Raw genomic sequence first — 20610 nt, 5'->3', positions numbered from 1 at the left:
TGCTTACAAGCAAAAACTAAAGCAGGAAGTACCAGTGACTCGCTCAATACGGAAGTGGTCAGATGACGGATGCTACACTAAAGGACTACTTTGCTAGCACAGACTGGAATAGGTTCCGGGATTCATCCAATGGCATTGAGGAGTATACCACCTCAGTCATCGGCAGCATCAATAAGTGCATCGACGACGTCGTCCCCACAGTGACCGTAAATTCATATCCCAACCAGAAGCCATGGATTACAGGCAACTTCCGCATCGAGCTAAAGGCTAGAGCTGCCGCTTTCAAGGAGCGGGAGACTAATCCAGATTCTTATTAGAAATACCGCTATGCCCTCAGACAAACCATCAAACAAGCAAAGTGTCAATACAGGATTAGGATTGAATCCTACTACACCGGCTCTGACGCTCATCGGATGTGGCAGGGCTTAAACTATTACGGATTACAAAGGGAAACCCAGACGCCGAGCTGCCCAGTGACGCAAGCCTACCAGACGAGCAAAATGCATCTTATGCTCGCTTCAAGGCAAGCAACACTGAAGCATGCACAAGAACACCAGCTGTTCCGGATGACTGTGTGATAACGATATCGGTAGCCAATTTGAACAAAACCTTTAAAACAGGTCAACATTCACAAAAACGCTGGGCCAGATGGATTACCAGGACATGTCCTCAAAGCATGCGCCGACCAACAGTCAAGTGTTTTCACTGACAATGTAAATCTCTCCCTGACCGAGTCAGTAATACCTACATGTTGTTTCAAGCAGACCACCATAGTCCCTGTGCCCAAGAAAGCAAAGGTAACCTGCCTAAATGATTACCGCCCCGTAGCACTCACATTGGTAGCCATGAAGTGCTTTGAAAGGCTGGTAATGGCTCACATCAACACCATCCTCCCGGACACCCTAGACCCACTCCAATTCGCCCCAACAGATGACACATTCTCAATCCACACAGCCCTTTCCCACCTGGACAAGAGTAACACTTACGTGAGAATGCTGTTCATTGACTACAGCTCAGCGTTCAACACCATAGCACCCACAAAGCTCATCACTAAGCTAAGGACTCTGGGACAAAACACCTCCCTCTGCAATTGGATCCTGGACTTCTTGTCGGGCCGCCCCAGGTGGTAAGAGTAGGCAACAACAAGTCTGCCACGCTGATACTTAACACTAGAGCCCCTCAGGGGTGTGTACTTAGTTCCCTCCTGTACTCCCTGTTCACCAATGACTGTGTGGCCAAACAACTCCAACACCATCATTAAGTTTGCTGACAACAACGAGACGGCCTATAGGGAGGTCAGAGAACTGGCAGTGTGGTGCCAGGGCAACAATCTCTCCCTCAATGTGAGCAAGACAAAGGTGCTGATCATGGACTACTGGAAAGGGTGGGCCAAACAGGCCCCCCATCAATATAGACGGGGCTGTAGTGGAGCGGATCGAAAGTTTCAAGTTCCTTGGTGTCCACATCACCAATTAACTATCATGGTCCAAACATACCAAGACAGCCGTGAAGAGGGGACGACAAAACCTTTTCCCCCTCAGGAGACTGAAAAGATTTGGCATGGGTCCCCAGATCCTCAAAAGGTTCTACAGCTGCACCAGAGAGCACCCTGACCGGTTGCATCGTCGCCTGGTATGGCAACTAACGGCATCTGCCCGCAAGGCACTACAGAGAGTAGTGCGTACAGCCCAGTACATCACTGGGGACAAGCTTCCTGCCACCCAGGACTTATATAATAGGCGGTGTCAGAGGAAGGCCCTAAACATTTTCAGCGACCCCAGTCACCCCAGACTGTTTTCTTTGCTATCGCACGGCAAGCGGTACCGGAATGACAAAGCTAGGACCAAAAGTCTCCTCAACAGCATCTACCCCCAAGCCATGAGACTGCTGAACAATTAATCAAATCGCCACCGGACTATTTACATTGACCCCCCTGTTTGTACACTGCTGCTACTTGCTGTTTATATTATCTATGCATAGTCATTTCACCCCTACCTACATGTATAAATTACCTCAACTCAACTGTACCCCGCACACTGACTCGGTACCTGTACCCCCTGTATATAGCCTCGTTTTTGTGTTACTTTTTATTGTTATTTTTTTACTTAAGAAAAGATTTGCCAAATAGACTAAACTCTTCTTGAACTGCACTGTTGGTTAAGGGCTTCTAAGTAAGCATTTCACGGTAAGACCTACACCTGTATTCGGCGCATGTGACGAATAAAGTTGGAATTGCAATCTCCATAGATAAACATTGGCAGTATAATGACCTTACTGAAGAGCTCAACGGCTTAATGCGGCACCGTCACAGGAAGCCACCTTCCCAACAAGTCTGTTTGCCCAATTTCTGCCCTGCTGGAGCTGCCCCGGTCAACTGTAATACCCTGACTACACCAATCGCATCGCGTGCGTGAGCGTTGCAAAATAAATGTAGGAATCTACGCTATTCAATTATTGCACACACACTGCTCGCGAACGTCTGCATTGCCAAGGGCTAAAATAGAAGTAATTCCTATTGCTGATGCAGATTGCGCTGCAAGTCCTGCCCCTCCCATCTCCTCATTGGTTTACAGAAGCAGGTACCCACATGTTATCTCCTCATTGGTTATACCCACGTGGGTGACAGAGACTATGCTGTTGAATTGCTGTACTATGTTGTAATACAACAATATCAGACATTATAAGAAGTCAGGGACCTGATTTTCAGAAAAGCAGCATACTGATCCATGACAGGTGGGGTATGAGGTACAAATCACACAGCAAAGAGGATGCTGCTTGATGAAACCCCAGTGTGTGTGTTTGGAAATGTCCCCTCAATATTTAAAAGGATTCCTATTGAGGGAAGAACATACCTGAAACGAGAAGCACCCCCTACTGCAATCACACTCTCCACTTTGGCGGCTTGACAAAGATGAATCTTTAAAAGAATAATAATAACAGGGAAGGGTGGGTGGGGAAAACAGTGCTGTAGGAGAGAAAGATATGAATCATGCATTAGTATCATGAGTTTCATGAGTTACCAAAAATGATGATCTATTCAACTAAGACAGATTCTAATGCTGACTTTGTCTGGTGCAACGACGAGGTAGCTAACTTCAATTATACGGAACAAAAATATATATATAATGCAACACACAACAATTTCCTTGATTTTACTGAGTTACAGTTCATATGAGGAAATCTGTCAACTGAAATAAATTCATTTGGCCCTAATCTATGGAATAAAAATGACTGGGAAAAGAGATGCTGGTCTGTTGAGATCTGTTGGTCACAAATAGAAAATTAAAATGGGCCTCAGGATTCGTCACGTTATTTCTATACATTCAAACTGCCATCGATAAAATGCAATTGTGTCCGTTGTCTGTAGCTTATACCTGCCCATACCATAACCATTTTAATTTTCACCTTTATTTAACTAGGCAAGTCAGTTAAGAACAAATTCTTATTTTCAATGACGGCCTAGGAACAGTGGGTTAACTGCCTGTTCAGGGGCAGAACGACAGATTTGTACCTTGTCAGCTAGGGGCACTCTGTAAACAACATTAACATCTGCAAACTCCTCGCTCGCCCACATGCCATAAAAGCGGTCTGCGGTTGTGAGGTCGGTTGGACATAGTGCCTCATTTTCTAAAACGACATTGGAGGCGGCTTATGGTAGAGACATCTATGTTCATAATTATATGGCAGCAGATATGGTGGACATTCCTTCAGTCAGCATGCCAATTGAACACTTCTTCAAAACTTGAGACATCTGTGGCATTGTGTTGTGACTAAACCTCACATTTTAGAGTGGCCGTTTCCTCCCCAGCACAAGGTGTACTTGTGTAATGATTATGGCGTTTAATCAGCTTCTTGATATGCCACATCTGCCATGTGGCTATATTATGTTGAAAAAATATCAAATGTAAAATAAAACAGGTATGTACTCGCTTTGGTAACGTGATATCAGCAATTTGTGATATAAGATAGCTAACAATAACTCATGCTACCTCAAACGTTAACTACCCAGCATACATTGAACGTAGCCGCGAGATAGTTAGCTAGTAGGAAGTATTGTGTTCAACTGCTGGTCATGTCATTAATTTGTGGAAAACAAAGATGTTCGTAATGTTTCAATGTGTGTCGATAAAACGCCGGTAACCGCATGGCAGCATTAAAACATGAGCATGTTATTCCATCACGACGCCATTTTATGCAGTAACGTTAATCAGCTGGCGAGGCTAGCTAGCTTACATCGGGCAGCCATTTTGGATAAAATGATGCGAATTTGTAAGGAATTGCAAACTTACCTTCACTAAAAGAACTTCAGTTTTATTGTTTGGGTGGCCACCAAAGAAGAAATGTAAAATCTTGAAAATAAAAGCACATTTGGAAGCGTGAGAAAGCCAGCGATATCAGGTACGAAAAGTAGCTAGCTAGCTAGACGTACACTGTCTGCTGCTTCGTGCTGGAGAATAATGATGCGTTCAAGACAACTGGGAACTCGGATATTTCCGACGCCAGTGCGTCCAAAACAACAGAACTCGGAGGGGGAAAAAATAGCTCAAACTCGGGAACTGTGACTTCTTTCTGGAGATCTGTTTTGCCGACCACGAAGATCACTGACGTTATGGTTCGACCTTTATTTTTTCGAGTTCCCAGTTGTCGTGAACCGTTTGAAGTCAGAAGTCAGAGTTTTCCGAGATCCCAGTTGTTCTGAATGTGACATTAGACTAAAAAGTAGCCTATCTACGACGTCATTCTTGAAATTTCACAATATGCGGTGTCATTTTTAAGAAATGGGGTGTTATTCAATTGTTGTGGAGTGTGCAACTTTTCTCCATGAAAATGACCCATCAGTCTAAATTTCACGAACAAGCCCGGAAACTTTTATGACCACAGCTTCTCCCCACACAAAACACCTATGTAGAACAACAAATATTTTTGTTAAAACCAAGTCTTTATTCTTCCCAAAGTGGTTAGAAAAATATTTGAAATTTATTTATTTGATAAAGGGAATATATGATCTTATAGAATTTTTTTAGAAATGACTTCCCAATATATTGTAATGACCTGACTAGATCATAAATGAACAATTGTCCAGACAGAGGCTTGAGTTTGCGAATTGACGGTTTATTAAACCAACTTTACACGGGCTACTGTTTGGGCCGTAGCACACGCCGAATAGATGACAGCTAACCCACAAGCCAATCGTGACCTTCTCTTGTGAAGCCCAGACGTAAGAGAGAGAACAAAGGCTGAACCTGGTCTTAACTTCCAATGCTCCACCCCCCTGCCCAACCCCCCTCCACGCCACTCCGCCAACCACCAGGATGCCCGGCATCAGAACATTCTAGGCATTCCCGTGATTGGCAGATAGCAGGTTGATTGACATGTCGGACCCTGCGAACACCGGGTACTGGTCAGTACAACACAACCACCTCCTAGCCTAACACATAACACACAGCTGTCTGTGCGGGTCGCTACACAGCCCCCCCACCACAAAGTCCCTCGTCCCCGAGGGAACAAACAAAGTCTCTGAAGCGACCCGGAGGTCTCCTTTGCCTGCGTGGCCGTGATGGTCGCAGAGTGCCCCTCTGGGAACCAGGGGATGAAGGCAGGGATATGGGGGACAAGGAAGCGGGAACGGGTAATACAGTCCGTGGTTCTGGGGAACCACGCGGTGACACAGGGGGGGAGACAGGGGGAGTGGGCTGTCTGGAGCCTTGTCTGCGGCACCTGAGGGTGGGTGCCTGGAGAATGTCATTGCCAGAGAGGGGAATTGTGGGGGTTCCTGGGGTTTGGGGAGAAGAGGCCCCTCTGTATGGGGCTAACCTGTCCCGGTGCAGTGCCACCTTTCTCCCCCTGGGAGGAAGCTGCACCGGTACACAACCTCCCCTACCCTCTCCAGGACACTGCAGGGTCCCACCCAGTGACTGTCCAACTTGGGGCATCTGCCTTTTTTTTCCTTAGGGGCTGTAGACCCAGACCAGCTCCCCAGCCACAAAGTGCCTTCCCGGGTGTGCACGTCATAGTTCCTTTTCTGCCTCACACCTGCATTCACCAGCTGCTCTCTGGCGAAGGTGTGGGCTGTCTCCAGGCGGTCCTGGAGTCTCCGGGCATACTCCGGCCCCGGAGGAACATGAGGGCTATCCAGGGGCCGAACCAAACGCCATCTCCGCAGGGGTGCGGATCTCTCTCCCCAGCATGAGGAGGGCAGGCGTGCAGGAAGTGGAGTCTTGGACAGCGGAGCGGCATGCCATGAGGACCATAGGCAGGTGCTTGTCCCAGTCACGCTGGTGTTTGGAAGAGACGATGGCCAGCTGCTGTCCAAGCGTTTTGTTGAAGCGCTCCACAAGGCCATCACTTTGAGGATGGAGAGGAGTAGTGCGGGTCTTGTGCATACCCAGCCTCTCACACATGGTGGCGAACACACGGGACTCAAAGTTTCTGCCTTGGTCGCTGTGGATGGACTCTGCAGCTCCAAACCTGCTGAACATCCCCGCTGTCAGGGCGCCGACGATGGTCTCTGCCTCCTGGTCAGGCAGAGCATAGGCCTCGGGCCATTTTGTGAAATAGTCCATGGCCGTGAGCACCCAGCGGTTTCCACTGTCTGTGGTGGGGAACGGCCCAACTACATCCACTCCCACCCTCTCCATGGGAGCCCCCACTGGGAACTGTTGGAGCTGAGCATGAGAGCGGCCTGGGGGGGCCCTTTCTCGCTGTGCAGTTGTCACAGCGGCGACAAAAGTCCTCCACATCCCTCTTGTGCTGCCCCCAGTAGAAGCCCTGACGGAGACGGCGCAGTGTTTTTGTGACCCCAAAGTGTCCAGTCCCCACCCCCCCATGAGTACTCTGGAGCACAGCCTCCCGCAATGCTTTTGGGACCACCACCTGCCACCTCTCCTCTCCCGTAGCTGACTCCTGCCATGCCCGCTGTAGCACGCCATCAGCCAGCCGCAATCTCTCAAACTTCGACCACAACCTTTTGGTCGCAAGTGAGAGCGCTGTCACCTCTTCCCATGGTGGCCTCACCTGCGCCTCTACCCACTGTAGCACTGGCTGTAGGTCTGTGTCCCGTCCCTGCTGCTGCCGCCATTCAGCCATGTCGACAGTCTGCAGCTCACAGCAGACAGGCCCGCTCGCCCGACACACTGTGGCACAGACACCCTCCTCTGCCCGCAGCTCTCTCTCCCGTCCCTCTCTCCGTTCACAGTGGCGGCAGCCGTCTGCAGTACAGGGCCGACTGGAAATGGCGTCGGCGTTGGAGTGGCGTGCCCCTGCCCTGTGCACCACCGTGAAGTCATACGGCTGAAGCTCCTCCAACCAGCGTGCCACCTGCCCCTCTGGCTCTCTGAAAGACATGAGCCACTGGAGAGCAGAGTGGTCAGTCCTTACAGTAAAGGGCAGACCACCCAGGTAGTACTTGAAGTGTTTGACGGAAGCCACAACAGCCAAGAGCTCCCGCCGGGTGACACAGTAGCGGCGCTCATGTTTGTCAAATGTTTTGCTGAAGTACGCCACCACTCTCTCCCCCTCTGGCCCCACCTGGGCCAGCACCCCACCCATGCCCACATTGCTCGCGTCTGTGTCCAGGATAAAGGGCAAGGTGAGGTCAGGGGGGGCGAGCACGGGGGCCTCGATCAGTGCACGTTTGAGGGTCTGTCCAAGTGAAAGCCTTGTGAAAGCCTTGTCCTTCGGCAGCAGGCGGTTCAGTGGAGCAGCAACGCTTGAGAAGCCCCGTACAAACCTCCTGTAGTACGAGGCCAGGCCCAGGAAGCTCTTCAGCTGACGCTGGTCGGTGGGGTTGGGCCAGTCTCTGACAGCCCCTACCTTGTCCTCCATGGTGCTGATCCCCTCCTTCCCCACTCGGTGGCCCAAGAAGGACACCTCTCTCCTCATGAAGTGGCACTTCTCGGGGTGGAGCTTCAGACCTGCGGCAGCCACCCTCTCCAGCACACGCCGTAGCGCCCCCAGGGCTGACTGGAAGGAGCTGCCATGGGCCAGGATGTCATCAAGGTATACCAGACACTGCTGTCGGGGGATGCCATCCAGCACCCTGTCCATCAAATGCTCAAAAGTAGCTGGAGCATTGCACAGGCCAAAGCACAGGACCTTGAACTGCCAGTGTCCTCTGTTAGTGGAGAACGCAGTTTTGGCTCTGGCCTCTGGGGAGAGGGGCACCTGCCAGTAGCCACTGCGGAGGTCTAGTGAGGAGAACCAGGAGGACCCCCTAACCAGGTCCAGCGACTCATCGATACGTGGTATGGGGTATGAGTCCTTCCTGGTTACCTCATTCAGCCGCCTGTAGTCCGCACAGAACCTCAGCTTGCCCCCCTTCTTCGGAACCATGACGACTGGCGCCGCCCAGGGGCTGTCTGAGGGCTCAATGAAGTCTGCCCGCTGCATCTCCAACACAGCCTTGTCTGCCGCCTCCTGGCGTGCCAGCGGGATACGGCGGGGACGCATCTTGATGGGTCGAGCATCACCTGTGTCGATCTCATGCTGCACCAGATGAGTCTGACCCACCTCTTCCTCACTCAACGCAAAGCTGTCTCTGAATTCAAACAGCAACTGCCACAACCGTTCCTGCTGCTCGGGGTCAAGACCAACACAGTTCCTCCCCATATCTCCCTCACTGCAGACAGTGTCCTCTCCTCTCCCATCTGGGGTAGCTGGGCTGGGGGGGTGCGGCCCGTGCTCACAGAGGGCTGTGTCATGGAGGTAGCTGGGGGAATGTAACACACCGCCGTAGGTGACAGGGGGACTGGGGAAAAGTCACACACAGCTGTGGGGGAGGGGGCGCAGCCATGAGTCTCTGCTGCTTTAACTGTTGGAGTAAAGGGTTTTTTGGGTTGAGTGAATGTGACATTAGGAGGGGCCATGGTGACTTCCGTCCCTCCCTGGAAGCTCAGTGTGCCCCTATTTAGGTCTAACTGGCAGCCTGTGCTCCTAAGAAAGTCCAACCCCAGGATACAAGGGTCCTGCACAGCCGCCACCCACACAGGATGATGCACAGTCCTGCCCCCTACTGTCAGAGTCATTATTCCCTTCCCTTTCATGGGTGCCAGCTCACCTGTGACTGTGCGGAGCTGCACAGTTGTAGGCTCACACTGAGTCCAACCTGGCACAATATCTGGCCTCACCAGGGTTACTGTGGACCCAGTGTCCACCAGGGCGGAGCAGGGCACCCCCTCCACAGTGACAGGGACATGACAAAAGTCCCCAACACAGGTCCGGCCCACCACAACAACAGGCTCCATCCGCTTGCCCTCGTCTGCTTCTGGGGAAGTGGAGCCTTGCTTCCCCGTCTGTGCCGGTGGGCTCCTCCTGAAGATGATGGTGGTTGGGATAGAAAGCCAGGGGTCCGCACTACCCGGTCTATGCGGACCCCGAGCCGTTTCCCTGAGCTCTGGGGGACATGGGGCAATCTCGGCGCAGATGGCCTGGCTGGCCACAACCCCAGCAGACCCTGGGACCAGGGCGTGTGTTTCGTTCCGCCTGTAGCGACACAGCACGAATTAGTTTTGTCATTTCGGCCACCCAAGCAGGCTTTTCCGGCTCCGGGCTGCTCTGCCCCCCAGCTCGCACAGAGGGTGTGTCTCCCTGCACCCCCACCAAAGCCCCAGCTGAAGCCCCAGCCCACACCAGCTCCCTCTCCAAAGCCATCTCCAAGGCTGTCTGCAATGACTCAGGATGAGCCAGCTGGGTCTGTATGCGCAGCTCCGTAGGAGAGAGCGCCTGTATGAACTGGTCCCGTGCTAGCTCGCTCTGCACGGAGGGGGGCATGTGAGCATATGCCCGCCGAGAGAGGCTCTCAATGTCATTAGCTAGCCCCCGTAGAGGCTCTCCAGGCTGCCTGCGTCTATTACTCAGTTCGGAGCGCAGTAGCCCGGGCTGTACACACTGTCCATAGCGCCTCCTCAGTGCTCCCACTAAAGCACCATAATCATGCCTGTCCTCGGGGCTAATCAATATCAAACAGGCCAGAGCTTCATCCGTGAGGCATAAAGCCAACTGCAGTGCCCTTTCTTCATCCGACCACCCCCTAAAATGAGCTAACAGTTCAAACTGAGCATGAAAAGCTTCCCAATCCGCCTTACCGGAATACTTCGGGGTCTTAACAGATACGGACGCAGCCGGGAACTGGGCGCCGCCATGTTTGTTTACATCCTGAGCCCCAGATTCCTCGTCAAGCCGCGTCGACGTCACCACTTCGGTCCGCCCACCAGAATCCGCGCGAAATACCGTCGACGAAGCACTCATGCCCGCTTCAGCCGCCATCGCTCTAACGTCCTCCCTCAAGCGGCCTCTGCGCTCCGACGCCCTGGCGATCTCCTCAGACAGAACCCCCGACGTCCATTCACACGCACCTCCTTGGCCATAATTGTCCCCTACCTCCACCTTCACTTTCGGATTCCCTCGAAGCATTTTCAGTCCCCGTTCTCACCTACGGTAGCTAGCCACATAAGTCAGCTAGCTAGCTGGCTAACTTGTATCAACGTTTTTACTTCTGACACCAATGTAATGACCTGACTAGATCATAAATGAACAATTGTCCAGACAGAGGCTTGAGTTTGCGAATTGACGGTTTATTAAACCAACTTTACACGGGCTACTGTTTGGGCCGTAGCACACGCCAAATAGATGACAGATAACCCACAAGCCAATCGTGACCTTCTCTTGTGAAGCCCAGACGTAAGAGAGAGAGAACAAAGGCTGAACCTGGTCTTAACTTCCAATGCTCCACCCCCCTGCCCAACCCCCCTCCACGCCACTCCGCCAACCACCAGGATGCCCGGCATCAGAACATTCCAGGCATTCCCGTGATTGGCAGATAGCAGGTTGATTGACATGTCGGACCCCGCGAACACCGGGTACTGGTCAGTACAACACAACCACCTCCTAGCCTAACACATAACACACAGCTGTCTGTGCGGGTCGCTACAATATGATTCTATATACAGTTGAAGTCTGAAGTTTACATCCACCTTAGCCAAATACAATCCTAGTAAAAATTCAAAAGAATAGTAAAAATAATATAATAAATAATAATAATATATGCCATTTAGCAGACGCTTTTATCCAAAGCGACTTACAGTCATGTGTGCATACATTCTACGTATGGGTGGTCCCGGGGATCGAACCCACTACCCTGGCGTTACAAGCGCCATTCTCTACCAACTGAGCTACAGAAGGACCACAAAATGTGTAGGCCACCTTGCTCGCACATGCTTTTTCAGTTCGGCCCACAAATGTTCTATTGGATTGAGGTCAGGGCTTCGTGATGGCCACTCCAATACCTTGACTTTGTTGTCCTTAAGCCATTTTGCCACAACTTTGGAAGTATGCTTGGGGTCATTGTCCATTTGGAAGACCAAATTGCAACCAAGCTTAAACTTCCTGACTGATGTCTTGAGATGTTGCTTCAATATATCCACATAATTGTCAATCCTCATGGAGCCATCTATTTTTTGAAGTGCACCAGTTTCTCCTGAAGCAAAGCACCTCCACAACATAATGCTGCCAACCCCGTGCTTCACGGTTGGGATGGTGTTCTCCGGCTTGCAAGCGTCCCCCTTTTTCCTCCAAACTTAACGATGGTCATTATGGCCAAACCGTTCTATTTTTGTTTCATCAGACCAGATGACATTTCTTCAAAAAGTATGATCTTTGTCCATATGTGCAGTTGCAAACCATTGTCTGTCTTTTTTTATGGCAGATTTTGAGGTTATTTTTATTTATTTATTTTTATTTCACCTTTATTTAACCAGGTAGGCTAGTTGAGAACAAGTTCTCATTTGCAACTGCGACCTGGCCAAGATAAAGCATAGCAGTGTGAACAGACAACACAGAGTTACACATGGAGTAAACAATTAACAAGTCAATAACACAGTAGAAAAAAAGGGGAGTCTATATACAATGTGTGCAAAAGGCATGAGGAGTTAGGGAATACTGCAGCCGAGGTGAGTAAGACATTTAAACGTGTTAACCCTCGCAAGGCTGCAGGCCCAGACGGCATCCCCAGCCGCGCCCTCAGAGCATGCGCAGACCAGCTGGCCGGTGTGTTTACGGACATATTCAATCAATCCCTATACCAGTCTGCTGTTCCCACATGCTTCAAGAGGGCCACCATTGTTCCTGTTCCCAAGAAAGCTAAGGTAACTGAGCTAAACGACTACCGCCCGTAGCACTCACTTCCGTCATCATGAAGTGCTTTGAGAGACTAGTCAAGGACCATATCACCTCCACCCTACCTGACACCCTAGACCCACTCCAATTTGCTTACCGCCCAAATAGGTCCACAGACGATGCAATCTCAACCACACTGCACACTGCCCTAACCCACCTGGACAAGAGGAATACCTATGTGAGAATGCTGTTCATCGACTCCAGCTCGGCATTCAACACCATAGTACCCTCCAAGCTCGTCATCAAGCTCGAGACCCTGGGTCTCGACCCCGCCCTGTGCAACTGGGTACTGGACTTCCTGACGGGCCGCCCCCAGGTGGTGAGGGTAGGCAACAACATCTCCTCCCCGCTGATCCTCAACACGGGGCCCCACAAGGGTGCGTTCTGAGCCCTCTCCTGTACTCCCTGTTCACCCACGACTGCGTGGCCACGCACGCTCCAACTCAATCATCAAGTTTGCGGACGACACAACAGTGGTAGGCTTGATTACCAACAACGACGAGACGGCCTACAGGGAGGAGGTGAGGGCCCTCGGAGTGTGGTGTCAGGAAAATAACCTCACACTCAACGTCAACAAAACTAAGGAGATGATTGTGGACTTCAGGAAACACCAGAGGGAACACCCCCCTATCCACATCGATGGAACAGTAGTGGAGAGGGTAGCTAGTTTTAAGTTCCTCGGCATACACATCACAGACAAACTGAATTGGTCCACTCACACTGACAGCGTTGTGAAGAAGACGCAGCAGCGCCTCTCCAACCTCAGGAGGCTGAAGAAATTTGGCTTGTCACCAAAAGCACTCACAAACTTCTACAGATGCACAATCGAGAGCATCCTGGCGGGCTGTATCACCGCCTGGTACGGCAACTGCTCCGCCCTCAACCGTAAGGCTCTCCAGAGGGTAGTGAGGACTGCACAACGCATCACCGGGGGCAAACTACCTGCCCTCCAGGACACCTACACCACCCGATGTTACAGGAAGGCCATAAAGATCATCAAGGACATCAACCACCCGAACCACTGCCTGTTCACCCCGCTATCATCCAGAAGGCGAGGTCAGTACAGGTGCATCAAAGCTGGGACCGAGAGACTGAAAAACAGCTTCTATCTCAAGGCCATCAGACTGTTAAACAGCCACCACTAACATTGAGTGGCTGCTGCCAACACACTGTCATTGACACTGACCCAACTCCAGCCACTTTAATAATGGGAATTGATGGGAAATGATGTAAATATATCACTAGCCACTTTAAACAATGCTACCTTATATAATGTTACTTACCCTACATTATTCATCTCATATGCATACGTATATACTGTACTCTACATCATCGACTGCATCCTTATGTAATACATGTATCACTAGCCACTTTAACTATGCCACTTTGTTTACTTTGTCTACACACTCATCTCATATGTATATACTGTACTCGATACCATCTACTGTATGCTGCTCTGTACCATCACTCATTCATATATCCTTATGTACATATTCCTTATCCCCTTACACTGTGTATAAGACAGTAGTTTTGGAATTGTTAGTTAGATTACTTGTTGGTTATCACTGCATTGTCGGAACTAGAAGCACAAGCATTTCGCTACACTCGCATTAACATCTGCTAACCATGTGTATGTGACAAATAAAATTTGATTTGATTTGATTTGAATAATTACAATATTGCAGATTAACACTGGAGTGATAAATGATCAGATGATCATGTACAGGTAGAGATATTGGTGTGCAAAAGAGCAGAAAAGTAAATAAATAAAACTGTGGGGATGAGGTAGGTGAAAATTGGTGGGCTATTTACCAATAGATTATGTACAGCTGCAGCGATCGGTTAGCTGCTCAGATAGCTGATGTTTGAAGTTGGTGAGGGAGATAAAAGTCTCAAACTTCATCGATTTTTGCAATTCGTTCCAGTCACAGGCAGCAGAGTACTGGAACGAAAGGCGGCCGAATGAGGTGTTGGCTTTAGGGATGATCAGTGAGATACACCTGCTGGAGCGCGTGCTACGGATGGGTGTTGCCATCGTGACCAGTGAACTGAGATAAGGCGGAGCTTTACCTAGCATGGACTTGTAGATGACCTGGAACCAGTGGGTCTGGCGACGAATATGTAGCGAGGGCCAGCCGACTAGAGCATACAAGTCGCAGTGGTGGGTAGTATAAGGTGCTTTAGTGACAAAACGGATGGCACTGTGATAAACTGCATCCAGTTTGCTGAGTAGAGTGTTGGAAGCGATTTTGTAGATGACATCGCCGAAGTCGAGGATCGGTAGGATAGTCAGTTTTACTAGGGTAAGCTTGGCAGCGTGAGTGAAGGAGGCTTTGTTGCGGAATAGAAAGCCGACTCTTGATTTGATTTTCGATTGGAGATGTTTGATTTGGGTCTGGAAGGAGAGTTTGCAGTCTAGCCAGACACCTAGGTACTTATAGGTGTCCACATACTCAAGGTCGGAACCATCCAGTGAGGTGATGCTAGTCGGGCATGCGGGTGCAGGCAGCGATCGGTTGAAAAGCATGCATTTGGTTTTACTAGCGTTTAAGAGCAGTTGGAGGCCACGGAAGGAGTGTTGTATGGCATTGAAGCTCATTTGGAGGTTAGATAGCACAGTGTCCAATGACGGGCCGAAAGTATATAGAATGGTGTCGTCTGCGTAGACGTGGATCAGGGAATCTCCCGCAGCAAGACCAACATCATTGATATATACAGAGAAAAGAGTCGGCCCGAGAATTGAACCCTGTGGCACCCTCATAGAGACTGCCAGAGGACCGGACAGCATGCCCTCCGATTTGACACACTGAACTCTGTCTGCAAAGTAATTGGTGAACCAGGCAAGGCAGTCATCCGAAAAACCGAGGCTACTGAGTCTGCCGATAAGAATCTGGTGATTGACAGAGTCGAAAGCCTTGGCAAGGTCGATGAAGACGGCTGCACAGTACTGACTTTTATCGATGGCGGTTATGGTGTCGTTTAGTACCTTGAGTGTGGCTGAGGTGCACCCGTGACCGGCTCGGAAACCAGATTGCATAGCGGAGAAGGTACGGTGGGATTCGAGATGGTCGGTGACCTGTTTGTTGACTTGGCTTTCGAAGACCTTAGATAGGCATGGCAGGATGGATATAGGTCTGTAACAGTTTGGGTCCAGGGTGTATCCCCCTTTGAAGAGGGGGATGACTGCAGCAGATTTCCAATCCTTGGGGATCTCAGACGATATGAAAGAGAGGTTGAACAGGCTGGTAATAGGGGTTGCGACAATGGCGGCGGATAGTTTCAGAAATAGAGGGTCCAGATTGTCAAGCCCAGCTGATTTATACGGGTCCAGGTTTTGCCGCTCTTTCAGAACATCTGTTATCTGGATTTGGGTAAAGGAGAACCTGGAAAGGCTTGGGCGAGGAGCTGCAGGGGTGCCGGAGCTGTTGGCCGAGGTAGGAGTAGCCAGGCGGAAGGCATGGCCAGCCATTGAGAAATGCTTGTTGAAGTTTTCGATAATCATGGATTTGTCGGTGGTGACCGTGTTCCCTAGCCTCAGTGCAGTGGGCAGCTGGGAGGAGGTGCTCTTGTTCTCCATGGACTTCACAGTGTCCCAGAACTTTTTGGAGTTGGAGCTACAGGATGCAAACTTCTGCCTGAAGAAGCTGGCCTTAGCTTTCCTGACTGACTGCGTGTATTGGTTCCTGACTTCCCTGAACAGTTGCATATCGCGGGGACTATTCGATGCTATTGCAGTCCGCCACAGGATGTTTTTGTGCTGGTCGAGGGCAGTCAGGTCTGGAGTGAACCAAGGGCTGTATCTGTTCTTAGTTCTGCATTTTTTGAACGGAGCATGCTTATCTAAAATGGTGAGGAAGTTACTCTTAAAGAATGACCAGGCATCCTCAACTGACGGGATGAGGTCAATGTCCTTCCAGGATACCCGGGCCAGGTTGATTAGAAAGGCCTGCTCACAGAAGTGTTTTAGGGAGCGTTTGACAGTGATGAGGGGTGGTCGTTTGACTGCGGCACCGTAGCGGATACAGGCAATGAGGCAGTGGTCGCTGAGATCCTGGTTGAAGACAGCGGAGGTGTATTTGGAGGGCCAGTTGGTCAGGATGACGTCTATGAGGGTGCCCTTGCTTACAGAGTTAGGGTTGTACCTGGTGGGTTCCTTGATGATTTGTGTGAGATTGAGGGCATCTAGCTTAGATTGTAGGACTGCCAGGGTGTTAAGCATATCCCAGTTTAGGTCACCTAACAGAACAAACTCTGAAGCTAGATGGGGGGCAATCAATTCACAAATGGTGTCCAGGGCACAGCTGGGAGCTGAGGGGGGTCGGTAGCAGGCGGCAACAGTGAGAGACTTATTTCTGGAGAGAGTAATTTTCAGAATTAGTCGTTCGAACTGTTTGGGTATGGACCTGGAAAGTATGACATTACTTTGCAGGCTATCTCTGCAGTAGACTGCAACTCCTCCCCCTTTGGCAGTTCTATCTTGACAGAAGATGTTATAGTTGGGTATGGAAATCTCTGAATTGTTGGTGGCCTTCCTGAGCCAGGATTCAGACACGGCAAGGACATCAGGGTTAGCAGTGAGTAAAACAAACTTAGGGAGGAGGCTTCTGATGTTGACATGCATGAAACCAAGGCTTTTTCGATCACAGAAGTCAACAAATGAGGGTGCCTGGGGACATGCAGGGCCTGGGTTTAGCTCCACATCACCCGCGGAACAGAGAAGGAGTAGTATGAGGGTGCGGCTAAAGGCTATCAAAACTGGTCGCCTAGGAGCGTTGGGGACAGAGAATAAGAGGAGCAGGTTTCTGGGCATGGTAGAATATATTCAGGGCATAATGCGCAGACAGGGGTATGGTGGGGTGCGGGTACGGCGGAGGTAAGCCCAGGCACTGGGTGATAATGAGAGAGGTTTTATCTCTGGACATGCTGGTTGTAATGGGTGAGGTCACCGCATATGTGGGAGGTGGGACAAAGGAGGTATCAGGGGAGTGAGGAGTGGGACTAGGGGCTCCATTGTGAACTAAAACAATGATAACTAACCTAATAATAAATAATAATATAATAATAATAACCTGAGCAACAGTATACAAGGCATATTGACATTTGAGAGAGACATACAGCGAGGCATACAGTAAACACAGGTGTTGAATTGGGAAAGCTAGCTAAAACAGTGGGTGAGCCAACAGCTAATCAGCTAGCATAACAACAGCAGGTAAAATGGCATTGACTAGGCAACGGGGCCGACAGATAAACAAACAAGCAGAATGGAGTACCGTGATTAATGGACAGTCCAGCGTGCATCAGCTATGTAGCCAAGTGATCAGAGTCCAGGGGCAGCGGTGGATGGGGCAGGGGGGCTGGACTGGCGAGTGTTATCCAGGTTAAAAAAACTAACAATGACTAAATAGCTTGTAGCTAGTTAGCTGGTTAGCTTCTGGAGGTTCTTGAGTGTGTTCTAAAAATTAAAAATAATAGCGATTCCGTATCACATTGGGTGAGGCAGGTTTCCGGAAGGTATAAACAAATTTTAAAAATCGGGAAGAGATAGAAAGTACATATGGGCCGATATAGGACTTGTTTTACTGTGGATATAGATACTTTTATACTTTTATATTCCTCCAGGATCTTCAGGTTCTTTGCTGTTGTTCTGGAATTGATTTGCACTTTTCGCACCAAAGTATGTTCATCTCTAGGAGACAGAACACGTCTTCTTCCTGAGCGGTATGACGGCTGCGTGGTCCAATGGAGTTTAATACTTGCGCGCTATTGTTTGTACAGATGAAAGTGGTACCTTCAGGCATTTGGAAATTGCTCCCAAGGATGAACTAGACTTGTGGAGGTCTACATTTCTTTCCTGAGTTCTTGGATGATTTCTTTTGATTTCCCCATAATGTCAAGCAAAGAGGCACTGAGTTTGAAGGTAGGCTTTGAAATACATCCACAGGTACACCTCCAATTGACTCAAATTATGTCAATTAGCCTATCAGAAGCTTCTAAAGCCATGACATAATTTTCTGGACTTTTCCAAGCTGTTTATAGGCACAGTCAACTTAGTGCATGTAAAGTTCTGACCCACTAGAATTGTGACACAGTGAATTATATGTGAAATAATCTGTCAGTAAACAATTGTTGGAAAAACTACTTGTTTCATGCACAAAGTAGATGTCCTAACCGACTTTCCAAAACTATAGTTTGTTAACAAGGAATATGTGGAGTGGTTGAAAAACAAGTTAATGACTCCAACCAAAGTCAAGTCAAATCAAATTGTATTGGTCACATACACGTTTAGCAGATGTTAATGCGAGTGTAGCGAAATACTTGTGCTTCTAGTTCTGACCATGCAGTAATATATAACAAGTAATCTAACAATTTCACAACAACTACCTTATACACACAAGTGTAAAGGAATGAATAAGAATATGTACATAGAAATATATGGATGAGCGATGGCCGAACGGCATAGGCAAGATGTAGTAGATGGTATAGAGTACAGTATATACATATGAGTAATGTAGGGTATGTAAACATTATATAAAGTGGCATTGTTTAAAGTGACTAGTGATACATTTATTACATCCAATTTTGAATTATTAAGTGGCTAGAGATTTGAGTCAGTATGTTGGCAGCAGCCACTCAATGTTAGTGATGGCTGTTTCACAGTCTGATGTCCTTGAGATAGAAGCTGTTTTTCAGTCTCTCGGTCCAAGCTTTCATGCACTTGTACTGACCTCGCCTTCCGGATGATAGCAGAGTGAACAGGCAGTGGCTTGGGTGATTGTTGTCCTTGATGATCTTTATGGCCTTCCTGTGACATTGGGTGGTGTAGGTGTACTGGAGGGCAGGTAGTTTGCCCCCGGTGATGCGTTGTGCAGACCTCACTACCCTCTGGAGAGCCTTACGGTTGTGGGCAGAGCTGTTGACATGCCAGGCGGTGATACAGTCTGACAGTATGCTCTCGATTGTGCATCTGTAAAAGTTTATGAGTGTTTTTGGTGACAAGCCAAATTTCTTCAGCCTCCTGAGGTTGAAGAGGCGCTGTTGGGTCTTCATCATCAAGCTGTCTGTGTGGATGGATAATTTCAGTTTGTCGGTGATGTGTACGCAGAGGACCGTAATTTTCCACCTTCTCCACTACTGTCCCATCGATGTGATAGGGGGGTGCTCCCTCTGCTGTTTCCTGAAGTCCACAATCATCTCCTTTCTTTTGTTGACATTGAGTGTGAGGTTATTTTCCTGACACCACACTCCGAGGGCCCTCACCTCCTCCCTGTAGGCCGTCTCGTCATTGTTGGTAATCAAGCCTACCACTGTAGTGTCGTTTGCAAACTTGATGATTGAATTGGAAGCGTGCATGGCCACGCAGTCATGGGTGAACAGGGAGTACAGGAGAAGGCTGAGAACGCACCCTTGTGGGCCCCCAGTGTTGAGGATCAGCGGGGTGAAGATGTTGTTTCCTACCCTCACCATCCGGGGCCGGCCCGTCAGAAAATCCAGAACCCAGTTGCACAGGGCGGGGTGACGAGCTATGGTGTTAAATGCTGAGCTGTTGTCGATGAACCTGTGGACCTATTGGAGCGGTAAGCAAATTGGAGTGGGTCTAGGGTGTCAGGTGATATGATCTTTGACTCGTCTCTCAAAGCACTCCATGATCACGGAACTGAGTGCTACTAGTCATTTAGCTCGGTTACTTTAGCTTTCTTGGGAACAGGAACAATGGTGGCCCTCTTGAAGCATGTGGGAACAGCAGACTAGGGATTTATTTAAGTTTTTGTAAACTTCCAACTTCAACTTTACAAAGCAATACCTTCAGGACTTAATTCATTACATCTCATTTATGTTTTGGAGAACATTTCAATATAGATGCCCATTTTATATTAGAATGTTGCACCCTGCTGGATAATAAATGTAATAATACATTAAGGGTACTACTGAAATTGAATGAAAGAAAGCTTGGTTGCTCCCTCACAAACATTTTTTATGAAATAAAGTAAAAAGTTCACTTTATTATGTTGCACAAAATATACCCCTGTAATAACGTGTTGTCTAAATTTATGGACTTAGATTACATCTGCCTGTGATTTTTTTTTAAAGGGGGCAACTATTAGACACATTTTTATTAGTCTGACTCTTTGAAGTTGTTAATAAGGCCAATGTATTTACAATTAAATATTTAAACATTATTATTGAAATGAGAACAAAGCTACTGAATTAGTCATACATTTTTTTCATTCCCTCTGGTAAATTTTACATACACAAAAACAAACATTTGAAATCTGTCCCCAAATGCAATATATTTGTGCTTATAAAATCTCTAGAATTAGACAATAACAAAAAAAGATGTATTTTTACAACTATATAATAAGTTTATACAATTGTAATCCCTGACCTTATTCAATTTATTTTTAGGTACTTTAACTTTTTATTTGCCTTAATTTTATTTTA

General features: G+C 48.6%; 1 protein-coding gene across 1 annotated transcript in view; it reads right to left on the bottom strand.

Annotated features, from left to right (window-relative positions):
* Positions 1–10263, bottom strand: part of LOC118382642 (eukaryotic translation initiation factor 4 gamma 2-like) — a 28393-nt gene extending 18130 nt beyond the window's left edge. The window contains exons 1-3 of the mRNA XM_052474609.1: positions 10150–10263; positions 4290–4394; positions 2853–2965 (exon numbers count right to left, since the gene is read on the bottom strand). Coding sequence (XP_052330569.1) covers positions 2853–2965; positions 4290–4394; positions 10150–10263 — 332 coding nt within the window. The remainder of the gene's footprint in view (positions 1–2852; positions 2966–4289; positions 4395–10149) is intronic.
* Positions 10264–20610: the final 10347 nt, after the last annotated feature.

Source organism: Oncorhynchus keta, chromosome 22 (genome assembly GCF_023373465.1).
Source record: "Oncorhynchus keta strain PuntledgeMale-10-30-2019 chromosome 22, Oket_V2, whole genome shotgun sequence".
NCBI classification, from domain to species: Eukaryota; Metazoa; Chordata; class Actinopteri; order Salmoniformes; family Salmonidae; genus Oncorhynchus; species Oncorhynchus keta.
Note: the sequence above shows the minus strand (reverse complement) of the source record. Positions and strands in the feature narration are given on the sequence as shown.